This window comes from Equus quagga, chromosome 7, assembly GCF_021613505.1.
Source record: "Equus quagga isolate Etosha38 chromosome 7, UCLA_HA_Equagga_1.0, whole genome shotgun sequence".
NCBI lineage: Eukaryota > Metazoa > Chordata > Mammalia > Perissodactyla > Equidae > Equus > Equus quagga.
This window is the reverse complement of record NC_060273.1, coordinates 31,231,962-31,252,985: the sequence shown is the minus strand read 5'-3', so window position 1 is coordinate 31,252,985 and position 21,024 is coordinate 31,231,962. Positions and strand designations below refer to the sequence as shown.

At 49.7% G+C, this 21,024-nt stretch overlaps 1 protein-coding gene across 9 annotated transcripts in view; it reads left to right on the top strand.

The window, feature by feature from the left end:
• IQCE (IQ motif containing E) overlaps positions 1-21,024 on the top strand; it is a 56,350-nt gene that overhangs the window by 6,025 nt on the left and 29,301 nt on the right. For 5 of the 9 annotated variants that reach the window (XR_006889373.1, XM_046666591.1, XM_046666589.1 and 2 more), the window contains 12 exons: positions 1,105-1,150; positions 4,187-4,315; positions 4,873-5,007; positions 5,890-5,960; positions 10,422-10,535; positions 10,672-10,722; positions 13,585-13,655; positions 14,770-14,842; positions 15,097-15,146; positions 16,929-17,137; positions 18,646-18,701; positions 20,089-20,288. Coding sequence is in view for 8 of the 9 variants with exons in the window: in XM_046666591.1 (XP_046522547.1) it covers positions 1,105-1,150; positions 4,187-4,315; positions 4,873-5,007; positions 5,890-5,960; positions 10,422-10,535; positions 10,672-10,722; positions 13,585-13,655; positions 14,770-14,842; positions 15,097-15,146; positions 16,929-17,137; positions 18,646-18,701; positions 20,089-20,288 (1,205 nt within the window). In the remaining variant the exon portion in view is untranslated. The remainder of the gene's footprint in view (positions 1-1,104; positions 1,151-4,186; positions 4,316-4,872; positions 5,008-5,889; positions 5,961-10,421; positions 10,536-10,671; positions 10,723-13,584; positions 13,656-14,769; positions 14,843-15,096; positions 15,147-16,928; positions 17,138-18,645; positions 18,702-20,088; positions 20,289-21,024) is intronic. The other 4 variants (XM_046666592.1, XM_046666587.1, XM_046666590.1 and 1 more) reach the window with 3 other exon arrangements.

Below are 21,024 nucleotides of genomic sequence, written 5' to 3'. Positions count from 1 at the left end.
GGAAGCCACTGTGGTGGGAGGAAGGAGACCCTTGGGCAGCTGTGGCTCTGGAGGTGCATGATGTCCTGGCCTGGTGGCCCAGCCCCCGTGCTGCTGGAAGCTGGCCTGAAGGGAGAGAGGAGAGCAGGAGTGGGCAGATCCAGGGGTCCAGAGGCAGACTGGCCCCCAGCCCGGCCCCTCTGGGTTTGTATGCAAAGCTGGGCTGGGTAGAAAATGAAGCCACTCCATGTGCTTGTGAAATAAGAGCAAAGGAAGCGTGTCTCCCAGCAGATAGGGTTGTAGCCAGACCCCAGCATGGAGCTCTGTGGGGGCCCTGGCTGGTCCCCGTCCCGCCTCCGCTCTGTGGCCCCAGGGAGCAGCACCACTCCGCTGTCTGGAGAGGGCCCTCCTCAGAGTTAAGGATTCCCCCTCGGCACCGCTGAGGATGTGGCCCAGGATGCTCCTGGGAGGAGGAGGGGTCCAGACCAGTGTCCCGGGGACGGTTCAGCCTGCACGGAGCAGGTGCATAGCCTCCGCGGATGGGAGGACTGGGCTCTCTGTCCGTGGGAAGCGGGTGAGGAGGTAGGGCGGGAGGGCTGTGCATTGCCCGGGCCTGCAGCCACAGAAGGAGAAGCGGTGGGCGCCTGCCTCTGCGTTTGGCACCATGCTTGTCACGGGAGACGGTGTTCCAGGCAGGGTCCTTCCTCTGCTGGACGCTCCCTCCGTGGTGGGGTTCGCAGTGGCCTTCTTCACAGGTCTCACGTTGCTGAATCCGCCCTCAGGGACAGTCACAGCCCAGCACCTGGTGCTGGCGGGAGGACAGTTGGGTGATCTCTTCAGGCAGGCTCAGCAGGCGCTCCCTCCTGTGCTTAGGCTGGAGCCACGCAGGCGCTTGGGGCCAGGCCGCCTCAGCGCAGCCCTGACCACATTCCCTGTGGTGCCTCCCGCGCCCTGCGTTCCTTCCTTCGCTCAGACTTTGCTTGTGTCTCCGCTGAGCTCATCTCCTCTCTTGTTGCCTTTCTACCCCTTCCAACCCGCTCTGAACACGCCTTGCTTCTTGAGCGCGGCCATTCTGGCTGCTGGAGAAGGCTTAGCGTGCGTTACAGCGTTTCTTCTTTCTTTCAGAAGGCAAAAAAGAAAAGTTTCCGCAAACCTCCACCTCCATCACCAAGTAAGTATGGCCAGCCCGCCGTCCCCGCAGCTCCCACATTTAACCTGGAAAATGGTTTTTAGAACCGTCCTTCCCTGGTGTCCTGGCAGAAAGACCGAGGATGTTTTCTCCTTTGAGCCCTTGGGATCATTGAGACACGACACCAGTTGGCTCCATTTGTGTTGGGATCTCGGGAGCACACGCTCCTGGGGTCCCCGCCTTCCCCGTCGTCCCAGTGGTCCTGGTGGGAGGAGGCCGGCCCGAGGGCTGAGGCTCCTGAGCGGCCCCTGTGGGCTGAGCCTCCCGCAGTCACTGCCTCTGGGCCTTAGTGTTTGTTCTCTCTCTCCCGCTGTCTCATCACTTCCCTCTTCAGGACGCTCCTCAAGGCCAGGCCTTCTGTTAAGCTCAGGCTCGTGCCTTGAGATCAGAGCTGCTCCTCTGGGCACTGTACTGAGATGGTGTAGATGTTCCAAGACCAGCTGGAAAGTTGGGTTTTTTTCCTTTGGGGATGCCCTGGGCTTATTTTGCTGGCAGGATTCTTCGGTTGCCTGCCCTCAGCAGGAGGAGGGCGGCTCCATCCGTGGCCCTGGTCAAGCAGGCGGCTGCCCGTCAGGGAGGACGTGGCAGGAGTGGATCTACTCAGTTCGGGCTGTGGTAACATAGATGGGGCAGCTTCTGAACAGCAGACTTTTACTTCTCACCATTCTGGAGGCCTGGTGCTAGTCCTGTTGGATTCTGGGGTTGTTCCTCTTGGGTTGCAGACAGGCACCTCCTCGTTTATCTCACGTGGTGGAGGGGATGAGACAGCTCTGTGGCTCACTTTTAAAGGGGCACTAATCCCATTGTGTGGTCCCCACCCCATGGCCTAGTTACCCCGAAAGACGCATCTTCTAATACTGTCACATTGGGAGTTAGGTTTCAACAGACGGACTTTGGGGGATACACCCATTCAGTCTGTAACAGGTGGGGTTAGTCCAGACGGCCGCCCCTGTTCTAACATTGCTCCAGTGCACGGTGACCCATGTGTGAATTTCACGCTGGTGAATGTCTGTGTGACAAACTTTAAATCCTAGATTGGCTTCCTTTTGCTCCCCAGAAACCTGTGGCCCTCCCTGACGTCATCATATATGCATATATGTATGATTTTATATACATATATACTTCAGACATATTATGTCGAATATATGACACGCTCAGAGAATACAAATGAGCTTTCATAGTAGGGCAAGAAGAGCATAATTAGATAAATTCCTGCAAAGAAAAGAAAGCGAGTTTTGTATTACAAATAAATATAAACATTAGAAAGAAATCATCTAGAACTTGGACTTTGGATAGCCTTGCTCTCCTTCCAGGGAGAAAATTGAGAATCGATATAAGGAAAAGGTGTGGGTGTTTGTGTTATAAATCTTCTCATTTTAGAACCATTTTGTTTAAGTCCTTCTTGGCTAGAAAGTACCTGAGGTAAATATTAGACCATCTTGCTCTCGTTGGAAGTCAGGCATTTCAAGTATTGAAGAGAGCAATAATCAGATTCTTTTTATCCTGATTTCTGTAAATGTCAGAATTGGGTCTGATGTAATTTTGAACGGCCAGAACCCCAGAGTGTTGCAAACTCGAGAGGTGCGCTGTGACTCAGTGCCTGTGCCCTCTGCCCCCAGCCGTGCTGGGCAGCCGTCCCCTCCTGAGCGAGTGCCCTGGGGGCTCTTTGCATGTGGCTCGCTCAGCCCTCTCAGACTGGCTCAGATGTCACTTCCTCGGGTCGCACCCCGTCACCTGCTCCCGTCACGTCCTTCATGAGGCTTGTTCAGCAGGGGTTCTCTCTGGGTTTCTTTGCCGCCAGAGCAGGGACCGCGTCTGTCCTGTCCACTTCATAAGTGTGTTTCTTTAGTGCCTAATCGAGTTCCACGTGGGTTTGAAGTTTCCAGAGTGTCCTGAGATTTTTAGTCCTCCCCGCGCTCTGGGGAGGACGAGGCAGGCGGTGGCGCCTCCGCTCTTTCAGGGTTTCCTGTTTCTAAGGCAGTGTCCGTCACCAGTATATTTCGTTCTTCCTTCTTCCTTCCCAGCTTTTATCCACGTGCATGCATGTTTTCCTGAAGATTCTCACTATTCATTGATAAATCACATACATTTAGGAGGGAAATATCATTTATGGGTCTTTTTTTCTGATCACGGATTTACTTTTATAAGTGAGCTCTTCCGTGGATCTTTAAAATTTGCAGGGCCTCCAGAATGTCCCGGGAGTGGGTACTGCAGTCCTGGGGGGGTGCAAATGCGCCAGAGTCTGATGTGTCTTTATTCCCTCATCTAAATTATAATGGGAAATTTTCCATACATTTTGAAGCCATGGAGAAACTTAGAAATTAAAAACATTAAGTATATTAGACTTAGATTTTGAAGGTCTTCTACAGATATAAATTTCTTTGCTATTTAAGAAATATAAGCATGTTTTGTGAACAACTTAGTTTTCACATAAATTTGTCACATTTTACATAATTAAGGAGCTGAAATCCCAGATTGAAAAATGATTTTAAAACATTTCCCTCATTTTGATGACAAAATCAAAAGTGCTCTGGAAAGGTGTAATTTTTTTCTCATTTCTTCTAGATCGGTTACATATTAAGTTCTAAATATTATTACTTATGTCCGTATGTAGCAACATGAAAAATGTTTACAGCGTTAAGTACAAAGGATACAGAATTGTGTGTTCATTATGACCGTGACGATGTAAAAATATGTATGGAATTGAAAACTGAATGGGAAATTAAATATTATAGTATTGGTAGAATTTTGGATTCATGTTTTTAAATAAATTTCCCATTATGTTATTTCTTTATAATAAAACTTAAAAGACAAGTGTAAGTATATATATATCATATGACAGTGTATATAGGTATAATGTATATCATAACTGTATCTTTTATTCTTGTCAGAATGTTTTTATCTGGAGTCGTGATGCTCTCATGACTATTTTGTTTTGCTGTTTTTGTCTTTCCAAAGCACATGTGTTGAGAGGGTGTTGATATTTTGCACCTCTAAAACCATTTATTGGCTTTTTAGAGTCACCTTATCACTCTAAGCCGAGAAAAGTGGCATCCTGGAGGTCTCTGAGGACAGCAACGAGCATGCCTCTTGGTAACAGAATGTCGTTGACCCCACAGACGCTGTGGCTGGGAAGCTCAAAGCAAGGTATGTGGCTGCTTCAGCAGAAACCTTTCCTGCCCCGAGGGGGGTTTTAGAAATTGCGGGTGGTGGTTTGAAGGAGAGTTTTTAAGAGATGTTGTGTGGATGACAATGTTTTTGATCTTCTCAAAGACGTCAAGCTCATAGCTTTTACATAACGTGCCAGTGTGGTTCCTGACGGTCCATGTGTGTGACACTACGCTCTGGGCCTTCTGCTGTCTTAGCACTGCTGGCAGGGGTGTGTTGGAGGCAGCTCCTACCGGCTTGCAAGAGCCACTTGTTACATTTTTAGGAATTTTGTGAGCTAGTCGATATCACACTGGCAGCTTGCACTTGGACATCGTGGGAACTGTTTATACCATGGAAATGGGCAAATGCTGTCGATCTGGGCTTTCTTTCTTTCTGAGAGCTGGTGGTTGAACATTTGTCAGCACCCTGCTGATGGCCACTGTCAGCTGGTTGACTGAAGCTGTCTTCAACCTCGGAAGATCGGTATTAGAGACAAAACCTGCCGTTGTATTTGCTTGTGCCTGTCATATTAAATCCATGCACATTCAAACCAGGAGGTCTGACCCCACCCCTGAAATCAGAGCTCAGCTTGGAGCACGCATGGACCAGCCCTCCCCGCAGCACCCCCGACTATCTGACAGAAGCTTTGAGAAGGAGGAGGTCAGACCTCAGGCGTTCTGCCAGCAATGGTGAGCACGTTGATGGTGACAAAGCCGTGGCTAAGGAAAAGCGTTGGGACTCCAGGGTGTCCTTTGAGAAAGTGAGACTTCAGGCTTCCTGTGCTAGCTCCATCGGTGGAGATTGTGGAGTGTCCTGAGGACAGTGACTCTGAAAGTCCATTCTGCCCTCCCAGAAAGTGGCTTTCCTAATGTGCACGGTGACATCTTCCCAGGCTTCAATTGTGCCTCCCTCCCTAAACTTAGAGTCTTGTTTAAGTTCGCCATGTAAACAATACTAGAAATGAAATGAAAATTGCAAATAATCACACCAAAAAGAATGGGTTTGTTTTCATGTTCCCGTCTTCCCCTCTGGCCTTTAGCCCTATGCTTTCACTGCTCTTCCTGCAGCCCTCTGTAGGAAGCGTGGGGAAACCTTGTCACTGTCCCCCGAGTTGACCACCTTACTGTGCTCACAGGCTAAGGGCTCTATTTGGGGCTTCAATGTTTGAGAGTCCCAATATGTTAGGCAGCCGTTGAAACCAGAGGCCACTGCGCTGCCGGACCTGGGAATGGGCGTGTCCTCCGCTGTGAGCGCTGGCTGGCTGTGTTTGCTGTTCAGATCCGCACATAGCGCTTCTCCTTTGGACGCCCTTCTGCAGTCCTTTTGCTGCAATGAAGCCCTGTGTTAACGTCTTTCAGTTTTCTCTTGCTTCATCTTTCTACATCACTACCATTTTTAGTTTCCTTACTTTTTGGAAAAGTATTGTGATCAAGCTAAAAAGGTTGAAATATTTTTACTCTTCTTTCTTAAAAGGAAAATTTTATTAACTTCCAGGTGTTCGTTAAGGTGTAGCGAAGAATTTTTTCAGCTTTTCAGATAATCTTTTAAGGGGTTTGTGTGTCTTCCTCCAGGTCACGTTCCTGGGACCCTTGTCTACCGAGAGAAGGAAGACATGTATGATGAGATCATTGAGCTGAAGAAGGTATCTTTCTCTCTGCTCTTTGCTGATCTGAAATAGTGCAGGCTTTCTACAACAATGGGTGGGAAGGGCAGTATCTTTGCTGGGATGTGTCCGTGTGGAAAGAACATGAGCTTTAAAGAGACACCTGAGTTGAAACACTGGCCGAGGCCTTAGGAGCTGGGGGACCCTGGTTAAAGCGAGGCCTCGCACCAGCTTGTGAGAGGCCTCAACGAAGTTTAGACTCATCTGTGCTCTGCTTCCCCAGTGTGGTGGAGGACACTGGGGAAGGACGGGATTAACTTCAGAGTCCCTTTGCACCCTGAGGCTTGACTTTATGACAAGGCCATTTGGTGTCATTATTATCAATAATCTCCGTTTGTGTGATTTGTTAGTGTTAACAGGACATTTCACGTACCTTGTCTCAGTCGATCTCTATAGGAGCTCTGTGCGATAGGTTTCAACTATTATCTGGTGATGATCTTAAGACTGAGAGAGATTAGTAGTCTGTCCAAGGTTAACCAGTAGCGGGACCAGGATTTCCATCAAGGTCGTCTGCCTCCCAGGGGCAAGGCTCTTTTTGCTACCCCCTGCTGTCTCCTGCTCCCTAGAGTGCAGACTGCATTGAGGTAGATTACCGTCAACCTCATCACCTCCACCACCACCACCGTTATCCCCACACTGGTGTTGAATATCCATACATATTCTTGTGCCCTGCAGAGATGACCGGGGTTCATTCCCTTCCGTAATGTTAGTCTGTTTATGGACATGCTGTCTGTGCCAACTGGGCTGCGTCTGGAGGACTGTGGTCCTTCTGGGCACCAGAGGTTAAGCAGGACATTGGCAGTCAGCATGCCCAGAGCATGGCGAGGAGTCGGAAGCCATCTCACCTGAGGATCACAGGGAGAAACTGGGCAGCTGGTACAGGCCCCTGGGTACAAGATGCAGCCCTTCTCTGTCGGTCCAGAGAGGATGCTCAGATCTTAGGTAGGACCAAAAGAATGGTCACCACAGGAGCTGTCTAGCAGTGAAGTGCCGCCTGATGAGTCAGTACACGCCCTTTCCCATAGATTTTAAACAGATGTTGGTTGACTATCCGGGATATTGTAGACAGAATTTTTATTTTGGTTGGGAGACTACTAAATAAACTCTGAGAGTCCCTGAAACTGAATAATCCCCGCCGAAGGACTCTTGGAAGCAGTCTTCTTGGGGCTAGAAATGAGGCTCTGGGTAAAGTTATATTGACTTTATTCAAACTTACCATTGTGGGTTTCTGGATAAAATCAGCTGAGGCGTCTAAATTCAGAGAGAAGAGAAATTTATTTTCAGTACTCTGTGGCTCTGGGATCTTGAGCATCAGAGTAGTTTTTTTTTATGGCAAACCGATGCCTCAGTTTCCTATTGAAGAATGGGGATGATGATAGTACGGTTTCATAGGGTTGCTGTGGGGATTCAGTAGAGTAACCCGAAAAGTCTTTAGTACAGTGCCTGACGTACAGGAAAAGGTCACTGAGTGTAGATCATTTGCAAAAAACTTATTTTGAAATAATTATAGATTCCCAGGAAGTTTCAACAATAGTACAGAGAGGTCCCTTGGACTTTTCACCCAACCTCCCCCAATGGTTGCATCTTACATAACTACAGCGCAGTAGCAAAACCAGGAGACGGACATTGGTACAATGTGCGTGTGTAGTTCTGTGTCATGTTGCCACCTGTGTAGATTCCTGTGACCACCGCTGCTATCAAGACACAGAACTGCTCCATCCACAAAGATCTCTCTTATGCTTCTCCTTCACGGTCAAGCTCAGCTCCCTCCCCTCTAACATCCCTAGCTCCTGGCAACCACTGATTGTTCCCTCCATCGCTATAATTTTGACATCTCGATAATATTATTTAAATGGAATCATACAGTATGTGACCTTTTGAGGCTGGCTTTTTCCACTCATCAGAATGCCCCAAGACACATCGATGTTGTTTCATGTTTCAGTAGTTCTCTCTTCCCAGCACTGCTGTAGCTGTGTCCTACAAATTTTGACATGTTGTCTTTTTTTGATGTATTCTTTACTTTAAGACTCTTTGACTCATGATTATTTGGAATTGTATTGTTTAGTGTCTCAGAATTTAAAGTTTTCTGGTTATTTTTGTTGCTGACTTCTAGTTTGAGTCCATTGTGGCCACAGAACACACTCTATATAATCTCATCTCTTTTAAATCTGTTGAGGTCTGCTGTATGGCCCTGGGTGTGGTCCGTCTTTGTATGCATTCCGTGGGCATTTGAAGAGAAGGGCTGTTCCGTTGTTGGGTGGCGTGTTCTGTAATGGCAGTTAGGCCCTGTTGGTTGATGGTGGTGTTGAGTTCTTCTGTATGCTTGCTGATTTTCTGTCTAGCTGTTTCATCAGTTATCAAGAAAAGGGATGTTGAAGTCTCCAACTATAATGGATTTTTCTATTTCCCCTTTCAGTTCCATCAATTTTTCCACATATTTTCACATATTTTACAGCTCTGTTATTTGGTGAACACACATTTAGGATTGCTGTCTTCTTGGTGGATTGACCTTTATAGTCAATATATAATGTCCTTCTCTGTCCTGGTAATCTCCTATTCTCTAAGTCTGCTTTATCTGACATTACTATACCCACTCCTGCTTTCTTTTGATTAATGTTTTGATGACATCTCTTTTTCCCTCCTTTTATTTTTGACTTAACCTGTCTTATTATGTTTAAAATAAGCCTCTTCTAGACAGCATATGGTTGGATCATGATTTTTAATCTGCTTTGCCAATCTCTGTCTTCTAACAGGTTTGTTTAGATCATTTACATTTAATATAATTCTTGCTATGTCTCCCATTTTATTTTGTGCATGTGTGGCCGCATTACCGCTAGGCAGGGAAAGTCCTGGCCCTCCAGTCGGCTCCTCTGACAACCCGCCTCCTCCTCAGTGAGGTGGAGGCACAGCGCCTGCTGCAGCCTGGCCGGTCGAGGTCCAGGCTGCCCACTCAGCCTTTGCTGCAGGGGTGGGGCCCCGGTGTTTTCCGTGGTGTTTGCCTGGGATGCAGCAGTTACTGTCTGTAAGTTTTCTACCTTCTTAGGCTGCCCCTTTCCTGCTGGAGAGAGGAGGCTTTCCTTGTCTGTGCGCATTGGCTTGTCCAGGCTGTTGGCTTCTCCAGCACCCAGTCCAGGATATAGGAGGCGAAAGAGACCTGGAGGAACTCTCTGCACATTGTTCCTTGAGTCCTGAGGTCCCTTGCTAGCCTGCCTTCTTCTCTCTACCTTTCTGAGTCTTCTTATGTTTGTTCTACGCACAGTGTCCAAGGTTTTGAGCTGTGCTGAGCAGGGTGAATAGGGAAAAGTGAATGTGCTCCATATTTCCCGAAGCAAATTCCCATGGTTAGACTTCTTGTCTTTCCCAATGACTGTGCACCAACTAACTTATTCATTGCATGCTCATCAAGTGCCAGGAATCTCTCCTGCCCGGTAGGGACGCTGGCGTTCTTGCCAAGTGTGGATATGTGGCTGACATGCAGGCCTCCCTTGGTGGGACACGCACTTTGAATTGTCTTTCCAGTGGTGGGAGCTGGTTTTGCTCAGACACTGTCTCCCTTCTGAGCATGAGTCCTTGAAAGGAGAAGGATGTTTCCAAGATACCTGGCTGGTTAGGATGCAGGCAGATGCTGGAAGCCAGTTAGCTATGGCACAGCAGACCCCTGTGGGCGTTACCCAGCCGGGGCTGTGAGCACTGTTTTAACCTCGTGCTTTTCAGGCTGTGGGGCTCACAGGCTGGGGAGAAGCTTTTTCAAGTGAGGACATTGCAAACGATAATTAAAAATGCCCTACCATCACCGTTTGATGAAAGGACTAGATAAGTCCAAAATAGTAGGAAGGATATAATTTCAAAGTACAGCATAGTTGTAGAAAGTGAATAAACTTAGTTTTGTGAAAACTGACTACATAGTCTTTTTCTTCTCAATTCACCACAGATTGCTGAAAAACTGGTCTGCAGATGAATATTGGGGAACCACTGCCCTGACCAACTAGGCCTTAGTTGACAATAAGAATTTTAAATGGACATTAGCCTTTGATGAGTTTTAGTGATCTGTGGTGTGACAGGAATGGGCTTTCTCCTGTGGACATGGAGAATATGTGACATTGGCACCTTCCGGAGTTGCTGTTGACGGTGTGGATTTATAGAGCAGTGTTTCTCCCTGGGGGTACCGTTGGCATGTTGGGTGGCAGAGTTCTTAGTTGGGTGAGATGGTCCTGCACCTAACAGGGCATTGACCCACCTAATCCCCACCCACTAGATGCCAGTAGGGCCTTTCAGTGCCCCTTACTGTGACATCCAGACCTCCTCATCCCACCGCACACGCAGTGTCCTGATTGGGGACCAGGCAGCTCTTGAAATTCTTCTCCAACTCCGTTTCATCTGGATGTTTGTGTGTACACTTTGTGTGTGCATGGGTGTGTGTGTGGTCCTTTTTTCCTTCAGTCGTTACACATGCAGAAGAGTGACGTGGACCTGATGAGGACGAAGCTTCGGCGCCTGGAAGAGGAGAACAGCCGAAAGGACCGGCAGATAGAGCAGCTTTTGGATCCGTCCCGAGTAAGTTGCTGTCTGGGCGGTGGTGGTGGTGCCCCCGCAGGAGGCGTGGGAGCCACAGGCTCCCCTCCTCGGACTAACGGGGGCGGCGGGGGGCTGAACTGCCTATTGTCTTCATGTCTCCATCCACTCACCACAGGGCACGGATTTTGTTCGGACTCTGGCAGAGAAAAGGCCTGATACCGGCTGGGTGAGTATAATCTCCAGCGAGACAGGCAAGCTTCCCACTGAAACCTGGCTTTAGACGCACCCCGCGGGAGAGATGCCTCTTCTCCACCGCACTCTTACAAGAGGAGGAGCAGCTGTGGAGACAGCTCCAAACTGCCCACCCGCTCTCCACGGAGCCGCGGGGCCTGCAGAAGACGCCTCAGGGCTGGCAGGGGAGTGGGAGAGGCTGAGCAGGCCTGCCCTGATTGCCCCAAGGGCAAAAATGCGTTGTAGAAAAAGTAGTCATTGGGGGACTTCCCCTTCGTGCCTGAAAACACCATCCTTAGCAAGAGGCGCTGACGTACAACAGAGAAACGAAGCAGGAACAGAATAAAGACCTTAAAACACCTACGGATACCTCTCCTATATTATTTAATAATTCGTAACACATCGAATGGAACAAAATGATGGAAAATGGAGCCATTATATGATTAATGCTGTGGCAATAAACTATAGCAGTTGGAGAAAAAGGTACCACAATAAACCTCATATGAGTCAAGGAAGTACATTTTTTAAAAAAAATATGAAATGCTGAAAGAAAACTGGAAAGGATACGATTTTGAGATTATTGAACACAAAGAATAAAATAACATTAATGATATGATTAATGGATTTGATAGCATAAAATTAAAATTTATGATAAAATCCCCTAAGCCTGCGATGGATATCGGATCATGTAGTGGGGAGGCGGAGGACATTTTGATCAATACAAGAGGATTTTCTCTCCAGAATGTATGGCGACTCCATACCAATCCATCAAGAAGAAAGCATTCTCTCTGAATAAACGATCAAAGCCTGGTTCTGTGCTCAGGACAGCGCAAAGTGCGTACTTAACTGCTTGAGAAGGAACCAGTGTGTTTCCACAAGAAAAGTTTTCAGATAATAGCAACTCTTAAATGTTGTGGAGTTGTAAAGTTTGCACATGTACATAGTCTCATTTGATTTCTTGTAATAGGGACTTCAATGCTCATTTTTAAAATCGGGAAACTGGGCTAAGAGGTTCGCCCAGGTTGGGTTCGTATAAATGACGGTAGCTCTGAAGGCCGGGATGGTGTCTGTCTCCATCCCCGTCGTTCCTCTAGCAGTGAATACTTGAGGGACAGCCCCATCCTGAACTCCTGTGCAAAATAGACACACACGATGATGGGCAGGGCTGAGGAAACACGGCATCCTCAGAACTCAGTCGTTGCCTCGTAAGTTGTTCTGACCGTGCCCAGCATTCGTCTGACACTGCTCGTTTTAGGACTATGTCTCAAGGAAAAAATCCCGGACAAAAAGCCTCTGGCACAGGATATTTATAGCTGCTCAATTTGGGGGGAATTGAGAAGCCATTCAAATTGGAAGACCGCTACATCAAATATGGTTAGAAAAAACTTTTTAAAAAAAGAGTGTAAAACAGTACAGCTATGTTCAGAAATATCTACATGATTAATTTGGGTGAGGAGGTAGAATTCTGTAAATAATGGGCTCTTTGTATCTTTGTTGTTCTGATCCTGTGCGTGTTTTTTTTTATCAAAGTTGATTGAAAGTAGAAATTCCGGATGACAGGGCACATGCAGTTTTCATTCTAATACCATGGCCAAACCGCCCTTCACAGCGGCTGTGTCCTGGGATTGGACATGTCTGCTTGTCACCACATGTGCTCAGGAAACATCGGGCCACGTGCACAAGGAGGACCGGCCGAGGTTTCTATGAGGGAGTGGTTGTGATAGCAAAGACGGGTCACGACTTAAACGTCTGTCGTGGAAGAGCGAGCCACTGCAGCGGGTCTGTTCGTCCTTTGGAGGAAGAGCGTAGGCATACCATACCGGAACTAGCAGGCGTGGCCACCGAGGCGGCTTGTCGATTGGAAGAGACAAGTTGCAGAATGATATGTGTGGTCGGGTACCATTTATGCAAACAATGCTGCCCTTTCAGGGGCATGCGTGCCTAGAATAAGGTCTAGAGAATGCACAGTGAGTGGAGCCCAATATTAGTGGAGAGGGGTAAGGTCAGAGAGTATGCTTTCATCTATAGTGTTTTATATTAGTGGAGAGGGGTAAGGTCAGAGAGTGTGCTTTCATCTATAGTGTTTTATATTAGTGGAGAGGGGTAAGGCCAGAGAGTATGCTTTCATCTATAGTGTTTTAAGGGTTTTTTTTTACAGGAAACATATTGGTGTATTACTGATATAATTTTAAATTACCTTAAAACCCAATGAAAAAGTAGTTTGGCTATTTAAAAAGAGAGAAAGGGATGTTCTTCCAGGAACAGAGGGTATTATCTCCCACAGTGATACACTAACAGAGAGAAGGGAGAGATGAGGGAGTGAGCGGGTGAGGGAGGTGCAGGGCCTCCCCAGGACCTCGCCAGGCCTCTGTCCAGCTGTGCGCTGCCTCCCAGGGGAGTGCTGTGGACTGAGTTGTGGGCCAGGTGAGGGTTGTGATTCTCCTATCTGGGGACCGTGCTGGCTTCCTCGACAGTAACTGGTGAAGTGTCTTGTCCATTCTACCGAGCATGGAAGTGATGGAGGGAAGATGGCAGCTTTCGGGCATGCAGACCGTGGCTGCGTGCTGCCCCCTGGCACAGCTCCCCTCCCTGCGCTGTGCGCTGAGTAGGCAGGACGGTGGGCTCGCTCTTTGCTGCGCCTGTGCCCTAGAAGAGAAGCCAGCCCTTAAATGGGGGGGCGGGGGGGGGGGTGTTAAGGACAAGAGCGCTCCGATGGGATGACATGCGGGGGCTGCCAGATCAGCTGGTAGGGGGCACCTCACCCAGCCTGGGGACAGGACAGTCTGAGTCTCCGGAGGGCGAGGAAGGCCGCAGACGTGGAAATGGTCAACCTGAAGTGGTGGTGTTCTCTTGGCAGGTCGTTAATGGGCTAAAGCAGAGGATTCTCAAGCTGGAGCAGCAGTGCAAGGAGAAGGACAACGCTATCAAGTATGGAGACGTTGGGGGGCTGGCTGTGGGCCGTGGGCTCCAGGGGGCGCCTAGGCCTCACCCACCTCAGTTGGCCGGGCTGACACGCGCGCCCCTAGTCCTGCCTGTGATTTCAGTATCAGTATCTGCTCTGTTTTCTCAGACCACGGCGTTAGTTCCCACCGCCGTCCTCTGTTCCACGTCCCTAGTCCCAGCTTCATCTTCCTACCAAAAAAACGAAAGTAAATATTAGCCGCCTCTTCCCGATGTCACTAAGGAACGGAATTTTCCTTTGGCCTTTCCTGTTCCGGTGACGTTTAAGAAATGCTTTCTGCCCTTAGTCCTCTGTGGATTCCTTTTTTCTCTGGTAGGACGTGTGTGGGTCTCGATGCTGCCCTGGTGCCCAGACCTGTCCCCAGCTCTTCTCCGTCCTGCACGCTCCTGGGCTGGCTTTGATGCGGCCGCACAGATCTCTTTCCTGTCGCTTTAGTGCAGAGGGAGGGTCTTTCCTAGCTGTGATTGAGTTTATTTAAGGAAATCTGAGGTTCTGCTTTCTGTTGCCCCACATCTCCTCTTTATACAAAGTTCCCCCCTCCTTTGCTTCTTGCTGAAATTGTCGATTTAAACAGTTTTTATTTGCTGATTTCTTCTTTCAGAATCCCGAACTCTGTCCTTTACTTTCATTTCTCTGCTAGAGCTGTGTACCTAAAGTCTGTTAACCGTGAGAACAGGACAAGGGGAGAAAATGACTCTTTCCTTTGTAAAACCGTCCTTCCCACCTACCCCCGAAGATGGCCTGTCCTCTCCGCCCCTGAGGTCTTTCTTCACGATTGCCCCAGTTTTTTAAGGGCAGCCTCTTATTTAGTAAAGCATGTCTGTAAGGAGCCTGTTACCTCACCCTGGAAAGTAGCTGGTCCAACATGGAGGACGCCCTGTGGTGTGAGGAATTCCCTTGTCAGGCCCGGAACGAGTCCTGTGCAAGGCCCCCAGCCAGCCGAGGGCCGACTCAGGCTTCCCTGCCCAGCGCGGTTCTCCTGCAAAGCCCTTCCTCTGATGGTCTAGAAACACTCTTTACCCTTGTTCTGCCCTCGGGAACGCTGGCACTGCCATGTTAACTCTGAACTTGGGTTTTTAGCAAACTGCAGACTGATATAAAGACCACTAACTTGGAAGAGATGAGGATTGCCATGGAGACGTATTACGAGGAGGTGTGTGCTGTCTGCCCAGTGGGGGCCGCGGGGTTGGAGGGTGTGGCTAGGGGCAGCTGCTGACCTGGGCCACGGCCCGGCTGTGCTGTGGGCACCCTGCCCTCCTGTTTCGTCTTCCCCTGCACGTGCATCACAGCCACTGAGTGCTTGCTTCCCTCCACTGGGCAGAAATCGGGAGTCTGGTTACAGTTTTGTCAGAGGAGGGTCTGCCTGCTCACTTTGTATTTTAATGCGTTTCCATTTGTTACCTGCAGATTCACCGTCTCCAGACTCTGTTGGCAACTTCTGAACCTACGGGAAAAAAGTACGGTTTCTCCTTTGGGAGCCCTGTCCCCTGTGTTGTCCTCGTGTTCAGCTGCTCTAGAGGCAGCACAGTCACTCCCTGGAGGCCGTGTCCGGTGCCCTCAGCTCGAGCAGCACCGGCCCGCGCTTGTGTCCTTGATGGGGGAGTGGCCACGTGTCTGGCTGGGGTGTCACAGATGTGCCCTCCTCACGGCCGTGTGCTGACTGCCCCCGGCACGTTCAGTGCTTGTGCTTTAAGCATTCACACTGCTTAACAGCCTCCAGCTTAGGATTAGAAAACACTGTTTTTCAAAGCAGATCTTCCTTCTCGGAAGACGTTTAATACCAAGTACAAGCTCATTTTGCCAAATCAGTTTATGAGGAGAGACATCATGGTTTCCTTATGGCATAGATTTCCCTGATCCCCTTCCTGAACCATCTCAGGCTTTCAACACACCGTGGAAGGAGCGACCCCTTTCCATGGATTTGGGCGCGTAGCTGGTCTGCAGTAGATTCCTGACGTTTGTCGAGTGTTTACACTCTGCCAGGCCTGGTCTGCCCTTTTTTCCTCTTCCCTCGGTAGTTTCAAGTGCGTTGGCAAATTTTTCCTGTAAAGGGCCGGTAGTAATTATGGTCCATTCTCGTTATTCGCAGCAGTGGTGTCCTTAAAGTCTCTGCGAGTCCTGAATTGGCAAATACTGAAGCGCTGCGCCTGGGGGTCCGGGGTCAGGTTCCCATGAGCCTCTGGCCACCACATTCTTGTCAGCGGTCAATACATAACCTTTGTACGTGTGTTTCTGTTAAACACACCTTGTGAGGTTTATGTTGTTAACTCATTGACATTGGACTCGCACCCACAGCGCTGTGACTCAGGCCTGAGAGAGGCTCGTCTGACACGCGTGTTTTCTCCGTGAGGCCCATCCCAGCCTTCTCACATTCAGGAGCTCCAGCCCGCGCTCCAGCACCATGCGGGAGCGCCGTTTTATTTACTTATTTTTTTACTTATTTTATTGAGGTCATATTGGCTTATAACCCTGTATAATTTCAGGTGTACATTCTCATATGTCAGCTTCCATATAGACTGCATCGTGCTCACCACCAATAGTCTAGTTTTTGTCTGTCACTGTACATATGTTTGGGGGCCACTTTAAACAGCGAAATCACCAAAATCACAAAAACGTGAAAAGCATGCACTAAATAGATGGTGAAAACGACACTTGTTGACAGTGCAGTAGCTGGAATTAGAAGCCGGAGCGGTGCATTTTCAGCCTCAGCCGGGAATGTGCCCAGCAGGCAACTCCAGTTCTTTGCCACTCTGCCCACATTCACGAGTGACCAGGAGAGTGCCACACGTGTTGATTAGGAGGTTACAGGTTCACTTTAGCAAGTAGGTGAATTTGCAAATATGGAATCAGTGAATAATGAGGATCAACTATCTTAGACTGTGTGGGATGAGAGACAAAATCAAAACTATTATATAGGTACTTATGTAACAAGAGAGAAAATAAATTTCCTTAGATTTCTTAGTGATAGAATTTAAAATATATTACTGGTAAGTGAATACAATATTTTGTTATGCAGGTTTACTAACGAGAAGAATGGAGTTCTGTTTTGGGGGATAACACTTTGCTTATTTGGGGTTCAAAGTTCGTGTTCCCTATTCAACTGCAAATATTCACCTACAGAAACCACTCTGAGCCATGGACAGGCGCCCCAGGCCCTCATGTGCCCACTCCTCACTGAAGACGTTTGTGAAGCCAGTTTAGAGCCCCAAACCTTAGCTGCTTGGTTTTGTTGTCCCTAGGCCTCCAGTGGAGAAGAAAATCGGCCTGAAAAGGCAGAAGAAGATGAGCAGCGCCCTCCTGAGCTTGTCCCGGAGCGTCCAGGAGCTCACGGAGGAGAACCAGAGCCTGAAGGAGGACCTGGACCGCGTGCTGAGCAGCTCCCCCACCGTCTCCAAGACAAAGGGTATCTGCCCGAGAGCCACCCAAGGAGGGAGACACGAGGAGAGAGGTGGCGTCTCTTGTTCTTGGAGGGAAGACGTGGGGTAGCGGCCATGGGGGATCATGGCCCTTCCTTCCTCCCAACCCCCAGGGCCCTGTTGCGTTGGCCACAGCCGCGGGTACAGCCCGCTGGGCAACGCTGCCGGAAGCGTAGTGAGCACCTGCTGCATGCCACTCTGCTCTGGGTGCTGGAGACAGAGCAGTGGAGGAGAGCGTGCAGCCTCCCTCGTGGAGGTGACACCATCGCAGGGAGGGCGAGGAGAAGCCAGCGGGTACAGTGTGGGTCAGGTGGGAATGAGTGCTATGCAGCCAGTTAAAGGAGGGCAGGAGGCAGCAGCTCAGGGCAGTGGCATGCACCTGTGAGTGGGTCTTCAGGGAAGGCCCCACCGAGACAGTGACAGCCGCGCACAGTCTGAGAGAGCTGAGGGACAGCCGTGCTGATGGCCGGGGGAAGGGCACTCCAGGCCCCATGTGTGCCCGGCATGTTTGAGGACCAGCAAGGTGGCCCCTGTGCCCAGCGTGGGGAAGCAGTGGAGAGTGGCAGCAATGAAGACAGAGAAGCGGTGGGCCAGATGGAGTGTAGGGCCTTGAAGGCCACTCCAGAACCAGGGGTTTGAGCAAAGGTGAGAAGCGTCTGCCTTGTTCTTGGAGACCTTGCTTCTGTGCCCAGTGGACTGTGTAGCAAAGGGGCCTGGAAGACGAAAGCTTTTGTGGTGGCCTCGAGGAGCTGCTGGTGGCCGGGACCAAGTGGTCCCACAGTGGTGAGAGGTTCCAGGTGCGTCTTGGAGATCAGGTGTCGCCTGTGAGAAAAGGGAGGAGACAGGCTCCAAGGTCTTTATCTGAGCAGCTGCAGGGACCAGTGTGGGGAGAGGGGCCAGGGCAAGTCTGTGGTGGGTCACAGATGTCAGGGGGAGGCTGGACGTATCAATGAGTCAGGGCAGAGGCCCCTCGTGGGCAGCAGTGAACACGTGACCCAGGTGAGATTCACATCACCTCGGGAGTGAGCAGAGAAGAGCCAAAGAGGGGACCAAGGGGCTAGGAGGTGACAGGAGTGGCCAGCGAGGCGGCCAGTAGAGCCAGGGGCGTATGGGGCCTGATAGCCCGGCGAGGGGAGCATGGGACGGAAGGAGCAGGGCGGGTGTGCTGCCGTTCAGGAGGATGAAGACTCGGAGTAAGCTTTAGAGTCGGCAGGGTCAGGTCATGGGCGACCTTGAGAAGAACCATCTTAATGGGCTGGTGGGGCCAAGCCCACCCGGGGTAGAATCTGGACAGCATGTCACACTGAGGCCTCCAGAGACCACTCGTGTTGACGGCTCCGCAGAGGCAGAGAACTGAGGCTCCTTCACTGCGAGAGGCACCCAGATCGCAGGAGCCTGCCAGGCGTGGTCTTCCGGCTTTGCTGTGGCTCCACGGGCTGTGCCAGCCTGCGAAGGGGAGGCTCTCAGGCTGGTGGTCCAGGCTGGGGGCTCTGTGGAGGTGGTTGTACAGCGTGTCTTAAAATCCCGTTGCTTCCACTAGGTTACATGGAGTGGAGTAAGCCCCGGCTGCTTCGACGGATCTCGGAGCTGGAAAAAGTGAGTCACACGCCTCTCAGCATCACCTCCCTCATTCGGGACCTGCCCACGCTTCAGGAGTAGCTGGAGACTTAGAAAGTGGGAACAGAAACAAGGGGCTTTGCTCGTAGGACTGAGGGAGGTCGCACTGAATGTGGGAGCGTGCCCGGCTGCCAGACGGCGCACAGCACAGCTGGCAAGGGAGGCACCTCGCCGTGCAGACGAGCTGAGAGTCACGGCCTGCCATCCCTCGTGTCACTGACGGCAAAGCCGTCGCACGACGCAGCGTCGGACTTCCGCGTGTAGCTGTGGGTGGATGCCAATGTAGAGGGACCATAGAGCCTTTCAGAAATCCAGCCGGACACACACCCGTGGGCTGTTTACAGCCAGTCACTTACCAGACTCTTCTCTCCAAAACTCTGCTTGTCCACACTTCGCCAACCTCAAAGTTGGGGCATTCCCATTTCCTTACCTGCCCCGTGTGAATTTGAAACAGGTAGTCAGTCTGCTTCTGCTGAAGGTGGGTGGAGGTGTCGACTCCTGCTGAGTAGATGGTGAAAAGTTGGGGCTGTCACATCGTCGTTCAGCTGAACAGAGTGAACCTGGAGGGGACTTTTTTTTTTTTTTAACCAGTAAACCAAATTATTTATTTCTCTTAATTTTTTTAACTCTTGTTAAGTCATATTCATCAATTCCCATGTAGCCCATCTTAAAGTTAATACCAAAAATACTCAAATATAGAGCAACATCTACAGGTTTTAAAATGTGGGATATTATTAATTAACGCTGTCTGACAAATTCAGCGTAATTGAAAATAACCAGTGGAGACATTTTTTAAAAATTAATTTCACATAGGTACAAAGCAGAAAGTTTATCTAAATTGTGGATATTTTAAGCAAAAAGCCCGTTAGGAGAGAAAGGCCCCCAGAGGTGGTCCAGACGCCCTGTGGGGCAGTGCTTTTCCAGTCCCCGTGGGAATCTGAGGGTGCTCGGTGTCTCCTAGCCAGCCAGCTGGCTTATCATATAAGACCGAAAGCATAGGGTGAAAATTCCAGAAATTCTGGGGAAATAATAGGGTCCGTGAGCAAGAAGTAAAGTAGTTTATGACGTCTCCTCCCCGCACGCCCTTTGCTCTCAGGGTTGTTAGTGGCCCTGCCACGTCCTGCCCCAGCTGGGGTCTGCGCTCTCCTGCTCAAGTGCAAGAGAAGTGTGCTGGGTAGGGCGCTCCTCCACTGCCCGCAGAACCCTGAGGCAGGAGAATCGTCCCCAGGTTTCTCAGGTCACACAGAGCCTTTCCCATCCCCTTGCCTGAGATGAGTTTCCCGTTGGTCAGCGTCTCTTTTCTGGGTTCCATAAACAGAAGGTGAAGTAAGAAATAACATCTAACAGATGCCTATGTTGCCCCCAGAAAATAAGTTTGATGGAAAGCCCAAAGTCTCCCGCTTCGGAAGTGGTCCAGGCAGGCTTCCCGGCTGACTCTTCGTCCAGCTCCACCGTGCACAGGCAGCCGCGATCCGACCGCCAGGAGGAGGGCGAGCGTCTCCGGGGGGCCGTGAAAAGTCTGAAGGGCGAGCGGAACGCCCTGCAAAGCCAGCTGCAGGAGAAAGAGTACGTGGGCTGAGGCGTCTCCTGAGGGGCTGCTTTCTGTTGACGTGTACTGTCGCTAGTGTGAACTGGAGAAAGACGCTCAGCTCAGAGTAGTGATTGCAAGTATTTTTATATGATTCTAAGACTTCTTATATTTTGGTTCTGAAATAAAGGCAGCTTTAGTGGTAAAAAGGAGACATTAATTGGCCATATTATGTAATTAAAAGAGTATGGGGGCTGCCATTTAAATCTCTTTATGTTGAATTCCAGAGGGATTTCCAAATTCTTTTTTAGAGAAGAATGGACTTTCATTGATTTGTGTAACATAGGCCATCAATTAGATCTTATGCAGAGTGGTTTAAAGATTCAGTAATATGCTTATGACGTTACATCTGTATATCAAATAAGACATAAATGCTGTGAAGTATTCAGTGTGACTCTAAGAATGAAAAGCTAAGCCGCAAGAATTTGCTTATCCACTGTTTGTTCTCCAGTGTCTTGATCTGTAGCCCACTTCGAATGCACCTGTCTCCTTCCCTCACTGTTTATTTGTGGCTTCTCTAGTCGCAGTCCTGTCATGAGTAAGCTAAACCCATGCATTCCTGAGGTGGTGTTTCTCTCTCAGACTTGCTACTCAGAGTGTGGCCTGGGAAGCCAGCAGCCTCAGCATCACCTGGGAGCTGGTTGGAGAGGCAGAGCCTCAGGCCCCGCCCACCTGGGAGCTGGTTGGAGATGCAGAGCCTCAGGCCCCACCCAC